This window comes from Schistocerca piceifrons, chromosome 1 (assembly GCF_021461385.2).
Source record: "Schistocerca piceifrons isolate TAMUIC-IGC-003096 chromosome 1, iqSchPice1.1, whole genome shotgun sequence".
Taxonomy (NCBI): Eukaryota; Metazoa; Arthropoda; class Insecta; order Orthoptera; family Acrididae; genus Schistocerca; species Schistocerca piceifrons.
Window position 1 is genome coordinate 801,791,660 of NC_060138.1, and position 24,638 is coordinate 801,816,297.

General features: G+C 39.0%; 1 protein-coding gene across 1 annotated transcript in view; it reads left to right on the forward strand.

Annotated features, from left to right (window-relative positions):
* Nucleotides 1-24,638, forward strand: part of LOC124789660 (aminopeptidase Ey-like) — a 225,449-nt gene that overhangs the window by 152,213 nt on the left and 48,598 nt on the right. Inside the window, exons 13-14 of the mRNA XM_047257098.1 lie at nucleotides 4,833-5,113; nucleotides 23,734-23,906. Coding sequence (XP_047113054.1) covers nucleotides 4,833-5,113; nucleotides 23,734-23,906 — 454 coding nt within the window. The remainder of the gene's footprint in view (nucleotides 1-4,832; nucleotides 5,114-23,733; nucleotides 23,907-24,638) is intronic.

Genomic DNA, 24,638 nt, shown 5'->3' on the forward strand with positions numbered 1-24,638 from the left:
TACAGAATTTGGGTTGAGAGTTAACTGAGTCAGAAGACTAATGATTCAAAGAAGAACAGAGTTATACAGAAATAATTGACGATTAGGGGCTTCTGAATTTAATTTATCAACACATTTCAAGAAACATTTCACAATTGTAAACAAATTAATCAAGTATTCACTATTTTCTATCTACATTTAAACCATTCCAAGAAATTTAATCTTATTTAACTTTCTCCAGTAGCAGTTGTCAATTATGGTCATGAATATAAAGCAAAAAGCAATATGCCAATACAAAAATACTTACCTGTTTAATTATTTAAAAAATAAGGTTTTATTGCTTTGAAATACATGAATAGTGTAAGATTACAGTCAACAAAGCATTAAATGGACAAATTATCATTACAATTAGTATTTTAATAACAGGTGGAACACAGGAAACTTATAACAGTAAACCAAAGTTTAGATATTTGAATGGTGCAATAGTCATAATGCAATCAGTACACTCAGTATTTTAAAGAGCCATCAAAATATATAATTTTTCAGTTAACTGTGTATGGTGATATTATAAGCGTAAGTAAAAATCACATTTGAGCATCTCTGTATCACTGTTCTTATGTTTTCTTTGCCATTTATTGATCACTGGTGATGGAGGGTCTTTTACTTATTCTGTTTTATGTGTATGCTCCCATGTGTTATTGTAAAGTGTTTCACATACTATTTCTTTTGTCAGTGAATAAATTCTTTGAAACTAATATTTCTTGTTTGCAAACATGACTCTGCAACCAGTTTTTTAGTTTCAAATTAGGATAAATTATGAATTGTATAGTTTATATTTTTCTTCCTCTTCAGTTTTGCAGTAGTACTTTCCTTTTCTTGTTCAGTCCTTCTTCATATAATGTTCATCTATTTTATGCAAGGTTTGCTCCAATCATTCATTTATTATCATGTTCTGTTGGTCCTATGGCAGGGTAGCGTCACCTGAAAATGTGGTAGTGTACAGTACTCTAATCATATGTCATAACTTCTTCTGCGAACCATCATCACTCATCATTAATGCATGATCATACCATACTAGTATTTGTGAATGTTGGTCAATAATCTATTGTCAGTGGCAACCTCTTCCTCTGTGACTTCTTCCATCTCCACAGGTTGTATTATTGTGGTGGGGTGGAGAGCGCACCTAATCTGCCATCCGGAATCCCTGTTTTTTGGAATACACTACTGAGGTGTTCCAGCTCATGGGACAGTCTCTCTGTGTTTGAACCACTGCCTTTATACCATACACTGGTGCACTGTTGGGGAAAATGGGACACATATTGAAGAAGCACATAGTAAAAACTTTCTTTACCCACCCAGTAAAACATGAGCATTATTGGGAAGCATCAGAGATGATCTCAGTTTGTGGAAAGTTGGTGAATACTAGCTTCTGTGTCATTGTGGAAGACATATATTGGACAGATAGTGCACACTGTTGAAAATCACTGCCGAGAACACCAGAGGTACACTCAACTAATGTATTGCAACAAGTCAGTGGTTACAGAGCACTGTTTGTCTGAGAATCATGTTATGGAGTATGAACGTACCAGGATCTCGACTCAACTTCCACATACTTGGAGAGGACATAGAAACTTGCAGCAGGGACAATTTCATTATCTGAGATCATGGCTATAATCTTAGCAAGGCTTGGGAATCAGCACTGAGTTTAATTAAGAAGACACTCAGCAAACAATATGATCTGGTGACCAGAGTGGTCAAAGCACTCAGCTCACTGCTACTAGACACTGATGTTAACATCTGCATGACTGCTGATGCATGACCACGGCCACAGATAGCAGAGGGAATGGTTCACAGGGTTGGGTGAGGATATAAGTTGTTCATGCACTCTCAGGAGCTCAGTTCATAAGTGCACCTGCTGGTGGTGGCATGTTTGATCACCAAAATAACTATGAACCAGCAGTACATGTGTGGATTGTTCTATTAACAAATGTACCAGGAGAAACTGCAGAATCACATCATATACCTGTACGGGGAGGAAATGAATCACAGCATGAAGAAATTCAACAAACTGCACCACTGAAGATGCCGTTTGCTGAGTGCTCTTGAATTTCTGAAGAGTGTTGTGCCCAACTTGTTGTGCCAAACTTTGCTAAGGTCATGCAACACATCGATTCTGCAGCAGCTAGGAATGTTAAGAAGTGGGCCAGCCTTTCCTTGATACATGAGAGGGTGCAGTTCACCTGCTAAAGCCTTGAGTATAACTCCCAAGATCTAGTCACATTAATTCCTAATCACTTTAATTCCTTGATCTGGGACTGTATGGATGGTGTTACCTAAGTGGCAGTTGATTCCATGTCTAGCAAGGTCATAGAACATCAAATATCAAAATTCTCTCACCTCTGAGACAAAGTAGATTCCATGCAAAATGGTCATCAATCTGACTGACATGGAGCTGAGTGACAATGTGGTTTCAGTCCTAGATAAGGTACATAACTTTGCCCCAACCCTAAGTTCACACCAGTCATGGACATCTTCAGTGCAGTTGAACATGTTGTGGTGCAACTACCACCTGAAGCAGCTGAAGAAGTACATTGTGAACCTGCTGTGCTCTGATTAGAATTAAACCTACAAAGACAGATGTTACCATCAGAGAGAGGGTAGCTGTTTGGGATCTGAGAGTGTGTCCTGAAATTGTTGTCTTACCTGCTGATAAAGGCAATGCTACTGTTGTTCTTTCCCACAAGAACTACATTGAGAAGATGCAGGGCCTACTAGATGATGACTCCTATAGGAAGATCAATGTTGACCTCACTAAGAAGGCGAAGAAAAGGTGATGGCTCTTGTCAGGGATGTGGATTTACCAGAGGGGGTCACCAAGAAACTGTTACAAGGACCTGTATAGCCAAAATTTTATGGACTCCCCGAAATCCAGAAAGATGGGGTGCCATTGCACCACATTGCCAGCAACATCATTACACCTACCTATTTGCTGGCAAAATACCTAATGGGAATGCAAAGCTCTTATATGGGTAAGTGCCCTAGTCACATGAGTAATTCTGTGGATTTTATAAAATGCATCAGTAGCTTCAGGATAAAAGACTCAGATATCCTGGCAAGTTCTGACATCATTTCGGTATCCAACAGTGTGCCCCCCCCCCCCCCACCCACCCCCCTACAAAAATCACTAGAACTTATTGTTCAGAAATTTGATGAGAAGGCCACCAACTTTTCAGGCTTGTCCTGACCTCCATGTATTATCTGTACAATGGAAAATACAAATCATGCCTGTGATTATGAATTTTTATATGGAGTATTTTGACAAGGAAGCTCTGGCATCATCCAAATGGAAATCCACATGTTTTTTTCATTATGTGGATGACGTCTCCTTCATCTGGCCCCATGGAAGGGACAAACTCCATGACTTCCTTACACATTTGAGCTCCTACAGCCTAACATCAAATTTGCTATGGAGACCAAAGCAGAAGGAAGATTGTCATTCATGGATATCATGCTCAAGAGGAGAGCTGATGGTAGCCTAGGCACTGGTGTGTATCAGAAGAAAACACACACTGACCTTTATTTGCATGTGGACAACTGCCACCACCTTTCACAGAGGAATGGGGTACTAAAAACAGTAGAATACAGGGCACACGTCATCTCAGACACAGAAAGTCTGCCTCAGTAGCTGGAAAGCCTCAGAACTGTATTCCAAGAAAAAGGGTATCCAGAATGCCAGGTTAGGCATGGTCTCCACCCCACCACAACAGTAAAACCTGTGGAAATGGAAGAAGTCATGGAGGAAGAGGCAGCCACTGCCTGTATGTATACACTGGCACACTATCATAAAAAACTGGATGCGTACTCAAGAAGCACCAAGTAAAAACAATCTTTTACCCACCAAATAAAACACAGACATTATTAAGAAGTGTCAAAGATGATCATGGTGTATGAAAGACCAGTGTATACCAGATTATGCGTCAGTGTGGAAAGATGTATACTGGACAGACAGTGTGTACTATCAAAGATCATTGCCAGCAACATCAGAGGAAGACTCACCTAATGTATCCCAAGTCAACAGTCACAGAGCACTGTTTGTCTGAGAATCATGTGATGGTGTATGAACGTACCAGTATTTTGGCACACACTTCCAAATACTGGGACAGCATCACTAGAGAGGCCATGGAAATTTACACAAGGAGCAATCTCATCAACTGAGATTGCTGCTATAATCTTAGCAAGGTTTAGGAACCAGCACTGAGTTTAATTAACAAGACTCTCAGCAAACAAAATGATATGGCAACCAAGCAAACAGAGCACATACCAACACTAGTGTCTCTATGACCGCTGACTCAAGAAAGTGGGCACAGACCACTGAGGAAATGGCTCACTGTGAGAGGGGATATAAGTTGGTCATGCACACTACAGAGCTCATTTCAACAGTGCACCTATCAGTGGTGACACGTCTCATCGCCAAAATATTGTGCCCTTTGGACACTATGAACCAGCAGTACACCTATGGCCTGGTCAAAGAATTATTTTGTTATTCATTCTTAGTCATTTTATGTTAGTTATTTGGGATTTTGTAGACCATCTTCCAGTTTACCTCCTAGAAAAAACTCTACAAATCACCACTGCATTCATAATAGCTAACCTCACACTATAGAGAGGCACACAACAATAAACTCTTACTATTCCAAATATTCTGCAATACATAGCTGTTAATCACAGTTTCTATCACTTGCAACTGTTGTCACTTTTTCGTATCTCTATTCAGCCCCATAATAAATAATTTAGAAAGATAGACGTTTGAAATGAATCACCATTTTATTTTATTTTGTTTTATCAATTTACAGGTCTGTTTGTTGTAAATTATGATCCAACCAATTGGGGACTCATCACGCAAAATCTACATGCCAATAAGTCTTCGCAGAGGCTATCTGAAATAACACATGCCAAGTTAATAACTGATGCATTCCTTCTCGCAAATGCAGGAGAATTGACGTTTAGTGTGCCATTAAATATGAGCCTCACATTAACAGATGAGACAGATTTTCCTCCATGGTATGCCTTTAAAGAGTTCTTTTGGGATATATATTACAAATTGGAGCACACAAGGACAATAAACCTCTTTGTGGTAAGCAGATATGAGCGGCAATTATTTTCTTACTATTGCTGTTTTACTTATATTACCTTTTTGCCTGCTTAGCAACGATAAATAAGAACTTTACCAATAGCAGAACCACTTTCAAGAATGAAAGTCTTCATATAAGTACCTTTTCTGTGTGTATGTGTCTATGAATGCCAGTATATAAAAGTGAGGTGATGTTTCTGTTTACATGTGCTTTAGTCAGTCAAGGTTAAAGTAGTGAAAAATTGCTCTGAAATCTTGAATAAAAATATATAATATGTCTACTTCACATATTATACTAACTGCTGCTTATTTCTTGAAGATCACTATTAACACTGAAAAAATGAATGCAAAGTACAATGCAGAATCATCAAGTTTGAGTGCCTGGCAGTGCTCTATTTGGAGGGCATCATAATTGAAACATTTTTGTAACTGTGACATGTGCTTTCATATGATTTATTTCGGTTCATGTGAATATTTTTTTTATTTTTTTATTTATTATTATTATTGTTTACTCATCAGTGTTACTATTCAGGGTTAAATTTATAAACATACTGGTGCCCTTTGTACCCCTCTGGTCAGCATCACCACACATTCCACAATCAGGTTAAACACACCACCATATGGATTGATGGAATACATGTAAATAAATAAATTAAACAATTAAAACTTCTTCCAGATTCATTTGTTGAGTATTCAAAACAGCAAGACATTGCACAAGACAATAGAAACCACTGAATGAAAGACACATAATGTGTGTCTGCAGGAAATGTGGTTTGTAACTGAAAAAGTGTCATGATTATGTCTGCATTGGCACTGGCTTTCCAGGAGGGGGCTACTAGGTGGAGGTAATCATAAAAAAATGGTTAGAAAATCAACATAAGGATAACACTCTGTCTAGTGGATGTGGGATGTCAGAAGTCTGAGTGTAGCAGGAAAACCAGAAAATCTGGAATGGGAAATGCAAAAACAGTATACAGATTTGGTAGGAGTTAGTGATGTGAAATGGAAAGGTAATAAGGATCTAGTCAGACAAATATAGAGTAATATTAAGAGCAGCAGGGAATGCTATAACAGAAGTATGCTTTGTTATGAATAGGAATGTAGGACAAAGAGTGAGTTTCTGTGAGCAGTTTAGTGATTGAGTTATTCTCACCAGAAACAACATCAATCCAATGCCAGAAAATGAAGTGATGGGTGCATGTTGTATGAGGGCAATGAGTGGATGGTTCAGTACATAAAGGGAGATGAAAAACTAACAGTCACTAAGAACTGGAACACCATAGCGGGAAACATAATATAAGACATAATCATGGGAGAAAATTACCCTCCTAATAGGAATAACAGAAGAGAGATTCCTCACTTCTGCAATAAATTTCAGATAGTTATAGCAAAACCACTGTTCAAGCATCACCAGAAGAGCAAATATAACATGAGGAGTAGATACATCTGAAAAAGATCTGGAGATACAATAAGCTTCAGCTGGATAAAATAACAGAGAGAAAAGATTTTGAAAGCAGATATTAGCGTTTAAGGCATACTTAGGAGCAGATACAGACTCACATTTCAGTTTTGAGATGATTGGCTGATGTTTAAGTGAGGTGTTTGGAATTCCCTGAGGCTGTAGGTACAGTGGTGATGAGTAAGTATTTCAGTTGAAGAGAAGTTGATGTCCATGAATTATAGTCAGTTACAGAAGCTATGGGGCCAATATAAATACTAGAAGTTAACTATGGAAGTAACACCACTGTTCTAGCCACAGATGGGACTCTCAGTCTGTGTCATCTTCAGCAAATGATGTCACTGAAATGTGGTACAGAGGGGTGTAGCGTGTGCACATTGCTTTCCCAATTGTTGTTGGATTAACAGATCTGGTGCTGCTACTGCTCAGTCAAATATCTCTTCAACTGGCCATTGCCAGTCTGCATTTTATATCTTCTCTACTTCAACCATCATCAGTTATTTTGCTCCCCAAATATCAAAATTCCTTTACTACTTTAAGTGTCTCATTTCCTCATCTAATTCCCTCAGCATCACCCGAGTTAACTCGACTACATTCCATTATCCTCGTTTTGCTTGTGTTGATGTTCATCTTATATCACCCTTTCAAGACACTGTCCATTCCATTCAACTGCACTTCCAAGCCCTTTGCTGTCTCTGACAGCATTACAATGCCATCGGTGAACCTCTAAGTTTTTATTTCTTCTCCGTGGATTTTAATACCTACTCCAAATTTTTCTTTTGTTTCCTTTACTGCTTGCTCAATATACAGATTGAATAACATCAGGGAGAGTCTACAACCCTGTCTCACTCCCTTCCTATCCACTGCTTCCCTTTCATGCCCCTCGACTCTTATAACTGCCATCTGCTTTCTGTGCAAATAGTAAATAGCCTTTCGCTCCCTGTAATTTACCCCTACCACCTTCAGAATTTGAAAGAGAGTATTCCAGTCAATATTGTCAAAAGCTTTCTCTAAGTCTACAAATGCTAGAAACGTAGGTTAGCCTTTCCTTAATCTATCTTCTAAGATAAGTCGTAGGGTCAGTATGGCCTCATGTGTTCAAATATTTCTGCAGAATCCAAACTGATCTTCCCCGAGGTTGGCTTCTACCAGTTTTACCATTCGTCTGTAAAGAATTCGTGTTAGTGTTTTGCAGCTGTGACTTATTAAACTGATAGTTTGCAGTATCATATCTCCCATTTCATCTTCATCTACATCCTCTTCCATTTCCATAATATTGTCCTCAAGTACATCGCCCTTGTATGGACCCTGTATATACTCCTTCCACTTTTCTGCTTTTTCTTATTTGCTTAGAACTGGGTTTCCATCTGAGCTCTTGACATTCATACAGGTGGTTCTCTTTTTCTCCAAAGGTCTCTTTAATTTTCCTTACCCCTAGTAAGATAAGCCTCTACATCCTTACATTTGTCCTCTAGCCATCCCTGCTTAGCCATTTTGCACTTCCTCTCAATCTCATTTTTGAGACGTTTGTATTCCTTTTTGCCTGCTTCATTTATTGCATTTTTGTATTTTCTCCTTTTATCAATTAAATTCAATATTTCTTCTGTTACCCAAGGATTTCTACTAGCCCTCATCTTTTTACCTACTTGATCCTCTGCTGCCTTCACTACTTCATCCCCCAAAGCTACCCATCCGTCTTCTACTGTATTTCTTTCCCCCATTCCTGTCAATTGTTCCTTTATGCTCTCCTTGAAACTCTGTACAACCTCTAGTTTAGTCAGTTTATCCAGCTCCCATCTTCTTAAATTCCCACCTTTTTGCAGTTTCTTCAGTTTTAATCTACAGTTCATAACCAATAGATTGTGGTCAGAGTCCATATCTGCCCCTGGAAATGTCTTACAATTTAAAACCTGGTTCCTAAATCTCTGTCTTATCATTATATAATCTATCTGATACCTTCTAGTATCTACAGGATTCTTCCATGTATACAACCTTCTTTTATGATTCTTGAACCAAGTGTTAGCTATGATTAAGTTATGCTCTGTGCAAAATTCTACCAAACGGCTTCCTCTTTCATTTCTTACCCCCAATCCATATTCACGGGCTATGTTTCCTTCTCTCCCTTTTCCTACTCTTGAATCCCAGTCACCCATGACTATTAAATTTTTGTCTCCCTTCATTACATGAATAATTTCTTTTATCTCATCATACATTTCATCAATTTCTTCATCATCTGCAGAGCTAGTTGGCATATAAACTTGTACTACTGTAGTAGGCATGGGCTTCGTGTCTATCTTGGCCATAATAATGCGTACACTATGCTGTTTGTAGTAGCTTACCCACATTCCTACTTTTTTATTCATTGTTAAACCTACTCCTGCAGTAGCCCTATTTGATTTTGTATTTATAATACTGTATTCACCTGACCAAAAGTCTTGTTCCTCCTGCCACTGAACTTCACTAATTCCCACTATATCTAACTTTAACCTATCCATTTCCCTTTTTAAATTTTCTAACCTACCTGCCCGATTAAGGGATCTGACATTCCACGCTCCGATCCGTAGAATGCCAGTTTTCTTTCTCCTGATAACGACGTACTCTTGAGTAGTCCCCGCCTGGAGATCTGAATGGGGGACTATTTTACCTCCGGAATTTTTTACCCAAGAGGATGCCATCATCATTTAACCATACAGTAAAGCTGCATGCCCTTGGGAAAAATTACGGCTGTAGTTTCCCCTTGCTTTCAGCCATTTGCAGTACCAGCACAACAAGGCCATTTTGGTTAGTGTTACAAGGTCAGATCAGTCAATCATCCAGACTGTAGCCGCTGCCACTACTTAAAAGGCTGCTGCCCCTCTTCAGGAACCACACGTTTGTCTGGCCTCTCAACAGATACCCCTCCATTAGGATGCACCTACAGTACGGCTATCTGTATCGCTTGGTGGGGGGGAGGGGGGGGGGGGGGAGGGGGGCGCTGGGTGGTATGGGAAGATCTCAGTTAGATTACATCATTATCAGACAGAGATTCAGAAATAAGATACTGGTTAGTAAGGCATACCCAGGAGCAGATATAGACACAGATCACAATGTAGTACTGAGAAGAGTAGCATGAAGTTTAAGAGATTAGCCAAGAAGAATCAATACTCAAAGAAGTGGTATACTGAAGTACTATGGAATGACGAGGTATCCTTGGAGTTCTCTAAGGCTATAGATACAGCAATAAGGAATAACTCCGTAGGCAGTATAGTTTAAGAGGAACAGACATTACTAAAAAGGGCAATCACAGAAGTTGGAAAGAAAGTCATATGTACAAAGAAGGTAACTGCAAAGAAACCATGGGTAACAGAAGAAATACTTTTGTTGATCAATGAATGAAGGAAATACAAAAACGTTCAGGGAAATTCATGGATACAGAAGTACAAGCCACTGAGGAATAAAATAAATAGGAACTGCAAGGAAGCTAAGACGAAATGGTTGCATGAAAAATGTGGAGAAATTGGAAAAGAAATTATTGTTGGAAGAACTGATTCAGCATACAGGAAAGTCAAAAAAATCCTCAGTGAAATTAAAAGCAAGAATGGTAACATTAAGAGTGCCACAGGAACTCGACTGTTGAATGCAGAGGAGACAGCAGATAAGTGGAAAGAGTACATGGAGGCCTCTATGAGGGGGAAGATTTGTCTAATGTGGTAGAAGAAGAAATGAGCAGTCAATTTAGAATAGATAGGGGATCCAGTATTAGAAATGGAAATTAGAAGAGCTTTGGAGAACTTGAGATCAAATATGGCAGAAGGCATAGATGACATTCCATCAAATTTTCTAAAACCACTGGGGGAAGTGGCAACAAAACAACTATTCACATTGGTGTGTATAATGCATGAGTCTGGCAATACACCATCAGACTTTTGGAAAAATATCGTCCACACAATTCTGAGGACTGCGAGATCTTACAAGTGCAAGAATTATCACGCAGTCAGCTTAACAGCTCATGTATCTCAGTTGCTGACAAGAAAAATATACAGAAGGATGGAAAAGAAAATTGAGGATGTGTTATATGATGATCAGTTTTGCTTTAGGAAATGTAAAGCCAGCAAGAAGCGATTCTGACATTGCAGTTGATAGTGGAAGTAAGACTAAAGAAAAATGAAGACACATTCATAGGATTTGTTGACCTGGAAAAAGAGTTCAGCAGTGTAAAATGGTGTACGATGTTTGAAATTCTGAGAAAAATAAGGATAAGCTATAGGGAGAGATATGTACAAGAGCCAAGAGAGAATAACAAGAGTGGATGAACAAGGTGGATGAACAAGAACAAAGGGCGCGGATTAAAAAAGAGTGTAAGACAGGGATGTAGACTTTCACCTCTACTGTTCAATCTCTACAGTGAAGAAGCAATGATGGAAATAAAAGAAATGTTCAGGAGTGGAATTAAAATTCAAGGTGAAAGGATATCAATGATATGATTCACTTATGACATTGCTATCTTAAGTGAAAGTGAAGAAGAATTACATGAACTGCTGAATGGAATGAACAGTCTACTGAGTACAGAACTGGACTGAGAGTTAATCAAAGAAAGACAATAGTAATGAGAACTAGCAGAAATGAGAACAGCCAGAAACTTAAAAATCAGGATTGTTGGTCGTGAAGCAAATGAAGGAATTCTGCTACCTAGGCAGTAAAATATCCAGTGATGGACAGAGCAGACTAGCAACAGCAAAAAGGGCATTCCTGGCCAAGAGAAGTCTATTAGTATCAAACATAGGCCTTAATTTGAGGAAGAAATTTATAAGAATGTACATTTGGTGGGGACATGACCTCAGCTGTTAAGTCCCATAGTGCTTAAAGCCATTGAACCATTTACATTTGGAACATAACATCATATGGTAGTGAAACATAGATTGTGTGAAAACCTGAACAGAAAAGAATCAAAGCATTTGAGATGTGGTGCTACAGATGAAGGTTGAAAATTAGTTGCACTGATAAGGTAAGGAATGAGGAGGTTATCTGGAGAATTTGAGAGGAAAGAAATATTTAGAAAACACTGACAAGGAGAATGAACAGGTTGATACAATGTACACTCCTGGAAATTGAAATAAGAACACCGTGAATTCATTGTCCCAGGAAGGGGAAACTTTATTGACACATTCCTAGGGTCAGATACATCACATGATCACACTGACAGAACCACAGGCACATAGACACAGGCAACAGAGCATGCACAATGTCGGCACTAGTACAGTGTATATCCACCTTTCGCAGCAATGCAGGCTGCTATTCTCCCATGGAGACAATCGTAGAGATGCTGGATGTAGTCCTGTGGAACGGCTTGCCATGCCATTTCCACCTGGCGCCTCAGTTGGACCAGCGTTCGTGCTGGACGTGCAGACCGCGTGAGACGACGCTTCATCCAGTCCCAAACATGCTCAATGGGGGACAGATCCGGAGATCTTGCTGGCCAGGGTAGTTGACTTATACCTTCTAGAGCACGTTGGGTGGCACGGGATACATGCGGACGTGCATTGTCCTGTTGGAACAGCAAGTTCCCTTGCCGGTCTAGGAATGGTAGAACGATGGGTTCGATGACGGTTTGGATGTACCGTGCACTATTCAGTGTCCCCTCGACGATCACCAGTGGTGTACGGCCAGTGTAGGAGATAGCTTCCCACACCATGATGCCGGGTGTTGGCCCTGTGTGCCTCGGTCGTATGCAGTCCTGATTGTGGCGCTCACCTGCACGGCACCAAACACGCATACGACCATCATTGGCACCAAGGCAGAAGCGACTCTCATCGCTGAAGACGACACGTCTCCATTCGTCCCTCCATTCACGCCTGTCGCGACACCACTGGAGGCGGGCTGCACGATGTTGGGGCGTGAGCGGAAGACGGCCTAACGGTGTGCGGGACCGTAGCCCAGCTTCATGGAGACGGTTGCGAATGGTCCTCGCCGATACCCCAGGAGCAACAGTGTCCCTAATTTGCTGGGAAGTGGCGGTGCGGTCCCCTACGGCACTGCGTAGGATCCTACGGTCTTGGCGTGCATCCGTGCGTCGCTGCGGTCCGGTCCCAGGTCGACGGGCACGTGCACCTTCCGCCGACCACTGGTGACAACATCGATGTACTGTGGAGACCTCACACCCCACGTGTTGAGCAATTCGGCGGTACGTCCACCCGGCCTCCCGCATGCCCACTATACGCCCTCGCTCAAAGTCCGTCAACTGCACATACGGTTCACGTCCACGCTGTCGCGGCATGCTACCAGTGTTAAAGACTGCGATAGAGCTCCGTATGCCACGGCAAACTGGCTGACACTGACGGCGGCGGTGCACAAATGCTGCGCAGCTAGCGCCATTCGACGGCCAACACCGCGGTTCCTGGTGTGTCCGCTGTGCCTTGCGTGTGATCATTGCTTGTACAGCCCTCTCGCAGTGTCCGGAGCAAGTATGGTGGGTCTGACACACCGGTGTCAATGTGTTCTTAGATGTTGTCACAGGAGGAGAATTCATGGTAGGCCGCATCAAACCAGTCAGAAGACTGATGACTCAAAAAAAAAAAGTAATCTTAATAGACAGCATATTTTTGACATTTGATCATTGTGGTGAGATAAGCCATTGAATATGCTTTTACATGTAAATCACTAGAAGTAGGTAAGTCTAAAAACTGACAAGCTTTTGTCATATGTTGTTCAGTGGGAACTTTACTGTGAAAAATAATTCAAAGTTGAAAAGACTGCATCAGAATTGAGACATACCAATGCTTAGTTTGTATCTGCTCTGAGCTGCCATGACTGGCCTCATTTAAATTCTTCTACTAGAAGAGTTGTAATGGCTGCTTATTTTGGGTGCAGGGTTACATATTAATTTCAGCTGATGATGTCAGTAGATGAAATTATGCAAGGCATGACCTTTACTTCAACAGGAAAGGAAAGGGTAAACAGGCTGGGCTAATAGAAAACTTGGGAGGAGGAGGGTGGCACTGTCATGAATGAAACATACCACAGTTACAAGTGTCACAGCAGCACCTTTTTAGTATAGGAAGGTCAAAAAGAAATAAAGTTTTATGAAAGGTTAGGACTGAAACAAACCTTCAATTTGAGAAGGAAACTGAACAAAATAATAATGGCCTTCTGCATCAGCTCAAACAGTTGTTGGTTCAAAATGTTCAACAATCAAGAAGATAGTCAGTAAAACAAAAATTTAATGTTTTTGTAAACTCTTCGAAGAAGTGAACAGTGCTCACAGTATGAAAGAAAAATACAACATATTTCTTACCGGTAATAAAGTCCTTACCTTATTTAAAAGGTGTTCTTTCCCAAAGTAATCCAAATTAGGGCAAAGTCTACAAAGAATCCATGAATTATTCAACAAATAAATGTATGTTGTAAGGTAAAAAGGAAACTGTTTCTGTCAGTCAGAAACAGATCTGATGTTGATGCTATAGATCCCTGAAAACCATACTGCAAAATACTGAAGGTTATTGCACAATAATGGAAACAGTAATACAGATACCAAAGTAAATGCATTAAGAGAAAAATGGTCACACCAGATAACAAAATAAAGAGAAGACGGGATAAGGCAAAGGAGGAGACTGATAGAACCACAAATGAATAGCAGGAGATAGCATTAAGAGTAAAAGATACATTGGTAACAGACGTGTGCAGTTTTGCAAAACATTTTAATGAGCCTTTTACAGAAAGATGAAGTTGTCAGGTTCAGCAGATGGTATCATGGAATGTCTCAGACCAGCCATTACAAATAACTTCAGTAAAACAATATGACCTTTACTACACTAGAAGTAATGTCAACCATAAAATCTTTAAAATCAAAAAATTCTAGAAATTATGATAAAACATCAACAAGGTTAACTAAAGAATTTTCTTCTAAGTTTAGTAAAACATTATGTTATTTGTGAAAAATCATTTATCAGTGCAATATTTCTTGAATGGTTGAAAGATGCTGCTGTTAAACCTTTGTATAAGAAAGGAGATAAATGAATAGCACTAATTTTCCTTTCAATTTCACTTTTGCCAGAATTCTCAATAATTTTGGCAAAGATAATATCAATTTCACTTTTCAATCATCTAACTACAAATAATACACTACCTGACAAAAAAGTAAAGCACCAAGAAGACATACTCAGATGTGAATGTAACTTCATATACTGACATTATTGGTGGGTATGAATGATGGAGTTGCAATTCTCTATGACAGCTAGAACAACAATGAGAGTACATTATTTTTGTTCATGTTTAGTGTTGTTACGAGATATGGTAGGATATAGAAAGGACACAAACAGTATCAGATAATGAGTGATTGTTGTGGAGGACACAGAGATGCCTCACAATCAAGTGGGAAAGTATTATCAACAGAGCTTGAAAGAGGCATCATTGTGGGATTCCATTTGACTGGCTGATCAAATTGTGCAATATCTACATTTGTGGAACATATGAATGTGATAGTGGGTGATGGAGTGTATAGGAACATGAGGGCAGGCATAGGTACCATGAAAGTCCCAGTTGACCACATGTGACCATCACGAGGGAGGATCACCGTATTGTGCACTAAGCATATTGCAGGCCCTTCACATCTGTGAATGCGATCTGAGAACAAGTAATTGACTCCATGCAGCATTCCACGGCATCCTTACCCATTGGCTGGAGACTAGCAGCAGCTGGTCTAGGAAATTATCATCCCATATGTAGGATGCTGTTAGCACTGCAATACAAATGTCCATGTCTGGATTATTGCAGTGACTGAGAAGCACGGACTCCTGGAGTCATGGCGTGGGGGGCCACCTGGTTTGAGCAAATGGTGTTTGTGGGAATTCTGACAACATAACAATATGCCACAGACCTCCTGTGTCCTCATGTCTTACCTCTCATGCAACAGTAGAGTGGTACCATCTTTCAACATTATTCATACATGACACATGACTCTGTGAATTGGCAGCATGGTGCTGATGTAGTCCTGTGACCAGCAAGATACCCAAATCTATCCCCACTAGAAAATGTGTGGGCCAGTTCGGATATCAGCTAAGCCCCAGCGTCACTATCCTAGATATCAAGGACGAGTTAACAATTGTGGGCCAGACAGCTTGCCTCAGGAGAGAATACAAGGCTTTACAGCTCCCTTCCCAACTGAATCATAGATGCGCCCAGGCTAGAGGGGTTGCAATGTTGATAAGTGAGCTCATACTGCTACGTTCTTTGTATCTCTCAGACAGGGAACAAAGGATGTCAATAGAAAAGGTTCCTGTATTAAGCTATCATAAATTATCCAGTTGGGAACTAATTAGAATGGTGTGTCCCACAATGTTCCGTCTTAGGACCCTTATTTTTTTTCATGTATATCAATAATTGTTCATCAATAACATGACCATATTCCAAGTTTGCTTTTGTTTGCAAATGGTACAAACATTCTAATAAATATCCAATGAAATATCGCTTTAGAAAGATTGGTTGATGAAATTTTCATGGACATTAATAAATGTTTCCTAGCCAATTCTTTGTCACTAAACTTTGAAAAAATATGCTAATTGCGGTTCAGAACACCAAATATGTTTCCCAGCTGTGGATACCTAAAATATGATGACAAGCTGAGAGATGAAGGTAATAGTGTTAAATTTTTGAGATTTTAAGTTGAAGATAAATTCAGCTAGGAGAAGGATACAACATAATTACTGAAGTGCCTACACAAATCTTAATTTACAGTGCAGATGTTGTCAGATGTAAGTGACATAAAAAATAACTTTGTTAGTTTCAGTTTATAATGTTATACAGAATCATTTTTTGGGGCAACTTATCAAGACAAGATAATGGAATACTGAATCCAAAAATAAGCAATATGAATTCTTTGTGGTGTGAGCTCAAGAACATACTGCAGAGGCCTGTTCAAGACAAAGAAATTCACACATTGAGAAAGTCAATAACATGTTGCTCCATCTCTGGCTCATATGCAAGCAGCTATTCAGCTGTGCATTGATTGATAGAGTTGTTGGATGACCTCCTGAGATACAATGTGCCAAATTCTGTCCAATTAGTGCATTAGATTGTCAAAACCTGAGCTAGTTAGAGGGCCCTGCCCATAATGGTACAAATTTTCTCAGTTGCGGAGAGATCTGATGATCATTCTGGCCAAGGTAGGGGTAGGAATGGATGAAGACAAGCAGTAGAAACTCTCACCATGTGTGAGCGGACATTATTTTGCTGAAATGTAGGTGCAGGACAGCTTACCATGAAGGGCAACAAAACAAGGCAAAGAATATCATTGACATATTGCTGCAGTGTAAGGATATTGTGGATGACAATTAAAAGGGTCATGGTATGAAATGAAATGGCACCCCATCACTCCTGGTTGTCAGGTCATATGGCAGGTGACAGTGGTGGGATGCCAACATGCCTGTCACCTGCCATATGGCCTGACAGCAAAAAGTGATGATCTAGAGTGCCATTTCTTTTTGTACCAGCACCTCTTTGTTTGCCACTTACAGCTCCCTTACAGCACAGCAGTAGGCAAATGATATTCTATGTGCAGTTTGTTGCCCTTAATGGCAAGCTATCCTGAGCTTGCATTTCAGCATGATAATGCCTATCTGCACTTGGCAGGAGTTTCTACTGCTTGTCTTCATGCTTGTCAAACCCTATCTTGGCCAGGAATATCCCGTAATCTCTTCCCAAATGAGAATGTCTGGAGAATTATAGGCAGAACCCACCAGTAACCTCAAAATGTAACATGCTAGTTAGATAGAATTTGGCGTGATATTCCTCAGGAGGACATCCAACAACTGTCTCAAGTCAAATTACGGCTTTGCATAAGGGCAAGAGGTGGATCAATGCATTATTGACTTTGTCCTATTTCTGAAGCTCTTTCTCTTGGATGAATCACCCAATTTTTGTTAAATTGTAATAATTTGTTTGTTGGTACATGTAAATCATATCTTTCAATTTATGCTGCATTCAGATAATTCATTCATGGCAGATAATTTTTTTTCTTAGAGTGTATTTATTCCATATTGAAACTTGACATAATAAATATATCTCTTTATCAAACCAACAGTTAATTCCATGCCATGGAATCAATATTAGAAATAAGAATAATTTTGAGAAAGATTTAAAGTCACTTACTTTTTGCCCTGACATATGTCCATTATTTAGGAGCACATATTTCTAATACTTTTCCAGCAGTTATAAAAAATTTAACTACTAATAAATATGAGTTTGAGCCTAATGGATTTATTGGTGGCTCCTTATACTCCACTGATGAAATTCTCAGTAGAGCTGGCTGATGTGTATATATTATTAATAACATCAAATAATGTGAATTTTATGTAAAATCTGACTGCACTGCTGTACCACTCCAGTGTATTAATTTAAGTGAAGCAAATAAGTGCTGTACATTGATTTTCTCTTCAATGATGGAGTCAGCAAGACAGCCATCAGTGCAGTAGAACAACGGAGAACTGTATTTGTGTCTTGTTTCTTGAATTGTGCTATAACCGTGAACTGATCTTGAGCTTGAGAACTACATTGCTAATAGCCTTGTAAAAGAACCATTCTTCCTTAAAAATATGATATGATTTACACTGATAATATGAACTTCATTAACAGACAACTTTATAGTCATTAACTATATCATTGAAAATTTATTATTTGTCCGTTGATACCATCTTGATCTGGCCTTGTAACACTAACCAAAACAGCCTTGCTGTGCTGGTACTGTGAACAGCTGAAAGCAAGGGGAAACTACAGCCGTAATTTTTCCCAAGGGCATGCAGCTTTACTGTATGGTTAAATGATGATGGCATCCTCTTGGGTAAAATATTCTGGAGGTAAAATAGTCCCCCATTTGGATCTCCGGGCGGGGACTACTCAAGAGCATGTCGTTATCAGGAGAAAGAAAACTGGCGTTCTACGGATCGGAGTGTTGAATGTCAGATCCCTTAATCGGGCAGGTAGGTTAGAAAATTTAAAAAGGGAAATGGATAGGTTAAAGTTAGATATAGTGGGAATTAGTGAAGTTCAGCGGCAGGAGGAACAAGACTTTTGGTCAGGTGAATACAGGGTTATAAATACAAAATCAAATAGGGGTACTGCAGGAGTAGGTTCAATAATGAATAAAGAAATAGGAGTGCGGGTAAGCTACTACAAACAGCATAGTGTACGCATTATTGTGACCAAGATAGACATGAAGCCCATGCCTACTACAGTAGTACAAGTTTATATGCCAACTAGCTCTGCAGATGATGAAGAAATTGATGAAATGTATGATGAGATAAAAGAAATTATTCAGGTAGTGAGGGGAGACAAAAATTTAATAGTCATGGGTGACTGGAATTCGTCAGTAGGAAAAGGGAGAGAAGGAAACATAGTCGGTGAATACGGATTGGGGGTAAGAAATGAAAGAGGAAGCCGTTTGGTAGAATTTTGCACAGAGCATAACTTAATCATAGCTAACACTTGGTTCAAGAATCATAAAAGAAGGTTGTATACATGGAAGAATCCTGGAGATACTAGAAGGTATCAGATAGATTATATAATGGTAAGACAGAGACTTAGGAACCAGGTTTTAAATTGTAAGACATTTCCAGGGGCAGATATGGACTCTGACCACAATCTATTGGTTATGAACTGTAGATTAAAACTGAAGAAAACTGCAAAAAGGTTGGAATTTAAGGAAATGGGAGCTGGATAAACTGACTAAACCAGAGGTTGTACAGAGTTTCAAGGAGAGCATAAAGGAACAACTGACATGAATGGGGGAAATAAATACAGTAGAAGAAGAATGGGTAGCTTTGAGGGATGAAGTAGTGAAGGCAGCAGAGGATCAAGTAGGTAAAAAGATGAGGGCTAGTAGAAATCCATGGGTAACAAAAGAAATATTGAATTTAATTGATGAAAGGAGAAAATATAAAAATGCAGTAAATGAAGCAGGCAAAAAGGAATACAAACGTCTCAAAAATGAGATCAACAGGAAGTGCAAAATGGCTAAGCAGGGATGGCTAGAGGACAAATTTAAGGATGTAGAGGCTTATCTCACTAGGGGTAAATAGATACTGCCTACAAGAGAATTAAAGAGACCTTTGGAGTAAAGAGAACAACTTGCTTGAATATCAAGAGCTCAGATGGAAACCCAGTTCTAAGCAAAGAAGGGAAAGCAGAAAGGCGGAAGGAGTATATAGAGGGTCTATACAAGGGTGATGTACTAGAGGACAATATTATGGAAATGGAAGAGAATGTAGCTGAGGATAAAATGGGAGATACGATACTGCGTGAAGAGTTTGACAGAGCACTGAAAGACCTGAATTGAAACAAAGCCCCGGGAGTAGACAACATTCCATTAGGACTACTGACAGCCTTGGGAGAGCCAGTCCTGACAAAACTCTACCATCTGGAGATTAAGATGTATGAGACAGGCGAAATGCTGTCAGACTTCAAGAAGAATATAATAATTCCAATCCCAAAGAAAGCAGGTGTTGACAGATATGAAAATTACTGAACTATCAGTTTAATAAGTCACAGCTGCAAAATACTAACGTGTATTCTTTACAGACGAATGGAAAAACTGGTAGAAGCTGACCTCGGGGAAGATCAGTTTGGATTCTGCAGAAATATTGGAACGACTTATCTTAGAAGAAAGATTAAGAAAAGACAAACGTACGTTTCTAGCATTTGTAGACCTGGAGAAAGCTTCAAATTCTAAAGGTGGCAGGGGTATTAATACAGGGAGCGAAAGGCTATTTACAATTTGTACAGAAAGCAGATGGCAGTTATAAGAGTCGAGGAGCATGAAAGGGAAGCAGTGGTTGGGAAGGGAGTGAGACAGGGTTGTAGCCTCTCCCCGATGTTATTCAATCTGTATATTAAGCAAGCAGTAAAGGAAACAAAAGAAAAATTTGGAGTAGGTATTAAAATCCATGGAGTAGAAATAAAAACTTTGAGGTTCACCGATGACATTGTAATTCTGTCAGAGACAGCAAAGGACTTGGAAGTGCAGTTGAATGGAATGGACAGTGTCTTGAAAGGAGGATATAAGATGAACATCAACACAAACAAAGTGAGTATAATGGAATGTAGTCAAATTAAGTCGGGTGATGCTGAGGGAATTAGATTAGGAAATGAGACACTTAAAGTAGTAAAGGAATTTTGATATTTGGGGAGCAAAATAACTGATGATGGTTGAAGTAGAGATGATATAAAATGTAGACTGGCAATGGCAAGGAAAGCGTTTCTGAAGAAGAGAAATTTGTTAACATCGAGTATAGATTTAAGTGTCAGGAAGTCGTTTCTGAAAGTATTTGTATGGAGTGTAGCCATGTATGGAAGTGAAACATGGACGATAAATAGTTTGGACAAGAAGAGAATAGAAGCTTTCAAAATGTGGTGATACAGAAGAATGCTGAAGATTAGATGGGTGTATCACATAATTAATGAGGAGGTATTGAATAGAATAGGAGAGAAGACAAGTTTGTGGTACAAGTTGACAAGAAGAAGGGACCGGTTGGTAGGACATGTTCTGAGGCATCAAGGGATCACAAATTTAGCATTGGAGGGCAGCATGGAGGGTAAAAATCATAGAGGGAGAACAAGAGATGAATACACTAAGCAGTTTCAGAAGGATGTAGGTTGCAGTAAGTACTGGGAGATGAAGAAGCTTGCACAGGATAGGGTAGCATGGAGAGCTGCATCAAACCAGTCTCAGGACTGAAGATCACAACAACAACAACAACAACAACACCATCTTCAAAGAACAGCATCAGTGCATTATGCAACTGAACTTCTCAGTCATGTGAAATTACATGGAGTCCCGTCCAATGAACTTGATCTGCAAGTGATGGTTCCAACAATGTTACTGCAGAACACTGGGCATCCACATTGTGTTGATGAAGCAGCTGCTAAAATCTTTAAAGCAGTTTATAACCAAAACCACCACCTGAACTCTGTGTGCTAAAGAAAAGTCATTTTCATATCCATGCTCCCCATCAAACCAATGGATATGCTCTTCAGATTGTCTTATCTAGGGATGAAAAACAAGTTACAGTGTATGACTGTTCAAGCAGCTAACCACAACTTGGAGAGTCAATGTTTTTCATACAGACAATTTTACCTTCCTTGCGCATGGAAATCAAGTGGAAAAATACACATTTATATTGTTAACAGTTTAAGGCTATAAATAGAGTACAAGTATATTTTGTCAACAGTTTTAATTACTAACAGTCAAGAGTAATGTCAAATACCACACATGTTACTCATCAATCTATGCAAATGACACTTACTACTAAAAATAAAAAAGTAAAAAGTAGCTCTTCTAGCAACATTAACAAGGACATACAGAAAGAAAGCAGATATAAACACAAAAAATATTTAGAACTTCAGATTATAAAAAACCAAGACAAAAATGTAAGAATACAATGTGAGATAAAAAAGTCATCAGTTTTCCAAGAGAAAATGACATGGGATGCAAAGTGATTTTTGATATTTTTCCTACCAGCATGTACAGTGGATTTGATTGAAAATAGTTAATTATTTCATTTCTATTGCTTCTAGAATACATAAATAATTTCTTACAATCCATGAGCTGTGAGGACGGGGCGTGAATTGTGCTTGGGTATCTCAGTTGGCAGAGCAGTTGCCCGCAAAAGGTAAAGGTCCTGAGTTCGAGTCTCGGTTTGGCACACAGTTTTAATCTGCTAGGAAAGTTTCATATCAGCACACACTCTGCTGCAGAGTGAAAATCTCATTATGGAAACATCCGCCAGGCTGTGGCTAAGCCATGTCTCTGCAATATCCTTTCTTTCAGGAGTGCAAGTCCTGCAAGGTTTGCATGAGAGCTTCTGTAAAGTTTGCAAGGTAGGAGACGAGGTACTGGAGGAAGTAAAGCTGTGAGGACAGGTCGTGAGTTGTGCTTGGGTAGCTCAGTTGGAGAGCACTTGCCCGTGAAAGGCAAAGATCCTGAGTTCGAGTCTCGGTCCGGCACACAGTTTTAATCTGCCAGGAAAGTTTCATATCAGCGCACACTCTGCCGCAGAGTGAAATCTCATTCTGGAAAAATTTTCATATAGATAGAAATACTTTTGATCCACAGATCCTTAGTGAAGAGGTCATCAAGAAAGCAGAACATTCTATAAAAAGAAAAATATATAATACTAATTTACAAAAGAAGTGGGGTATTAATATTCCCTCCACAGATCCTTAATGTGAAATGAGATTCAAGGAAGTGGGCTAAGCAAAAAATTTGAAACATAATTTCGTCTAAAAGTTAATAATTAACCATCATAAATATGTAAATATATATACAGTGAAGCCCATAACTTATTTTACAACATTACTTACACAGACTGCTTTATTGCACTGAAGATATGGAGATGTCAGTTTTATAACACTCACATTACATACTTGATATAATTAATAACATGTAGATCTACATCTCATAGTTCTACTTAGAAATTATCAGAAGTGTAAAAAGACTTAGCCACAAATAAATCCTTTACAACCATTTTAAATTGTACTTTATTAGTAATAAAACTTTAAAGGTGGGTAGCAAGTACTGAAAATGTACTTTCCTGTATAGTGAACATATTTCTGGATCATGTTAAGGATTATTTGCCTTCCTGTTATTGACTATATACTTGATTTCATATCTGACACAATGTTCATGTCATGTGCAAACAAATCATTGCAAAATGAGATTTTCACTCTGCAGCGGAGTGTGCGCTGATATGAAACTTCCTGGCAGATTAAAACTGTGTGCCCGACCGAGACTTGAACTCAGGACCTTTGCCTTTCGCGGGCAAGTGCTCTACCATCTGAGCTACTGAAGCACGACTCACGCCTGGTCCTCACAGCTTTACTTCTGCCAGTATCTCGTCTCCTACCTTCCAAACTTTACAGAAGCTCTCCTGCAAACTGTAGACTGTAATATATTCTCTAGTGAATATAGTAGATTCTCACTGTTGTACAAATAGATTTCTCCATATCTGAACCTTTTCTGGAATCCATTTCTCAAAATAAATGGCTTCCTATAAATTTTCAAAAACTTTTAATTTACATTACAAATATTAGCTGACTATGAAACCATCACTCAAGATAACAAGCCTATGTTACTTTCACTAATAGGCCTATAGATACACATTTTATCTATTGGTATTATAGCAGTATTTGTGTTTTGTAGGAGTATGGGCGGACCTTACTTTCGCCTTTATATGAACAATTTGGAGGATACAGTGGAAAATATCAGTCTGAAGACAGGAGTACTCAAGATATTGTAGAAAGTATTATGTGTAATTTGGGAGCTGAAGATTGTATTGAAGCACTTGCATCCAAGAATTCTTTTGGAAATGGAACGTAAGTGCAGAACAAGTCTTTATGAACATTGTCACTTTACATAAATGACAAAAACCTTACACTGTGAATAAACGTACATGTGTTTGTCTGAATAACTGCTGCTTCAAATATCATATTACATGAGATCAAATGACTGTGTCCAAGGACAACCTATACTGGACTGACACTTTCATGCTCTGAAAATGCTTTCTCTGAGGCTTGTTCAGGATTTATGTAATTAAGAAATAGTTTTGAACTCTTATGACTGCACACCATAACACTTGTGCCTATATTTTTACTAATTCATTGTGATGCTACAGTCCTATAATACACATTGGTTAATGTGCCAGCCATCACTCAGTCACAAAATTAAAATACTGTCTGCATCTGAATGCTTCTGTAAGTCTGGTTACTAGAAACAGTCAGTTTTATGAAACAAAATATTTGTGTAATTTTGGTGATGTCCAACATATTCATGAGGAATTCTATTGAGAGAAGTGAAACAATTTTATATACAAACATAACAATCCTTTTTAGAGAACAAAAATCTCCTCTATGAAAATTAAAATGGATTCCACATTGTGAGACTTGTGAAACTTAGCTCACTCTGTTTATCACTGAGATCTAGAGAGCTGTAGGTACCAGCACCCAGATTGGTGGGGTTTTCCTTGCCTTTCAGAGGTCAGTTCTGTACTGTTATTTGGTAAACAAAATAAGAGCATACCAAGACAGACTAGACTACTTCATGAGATA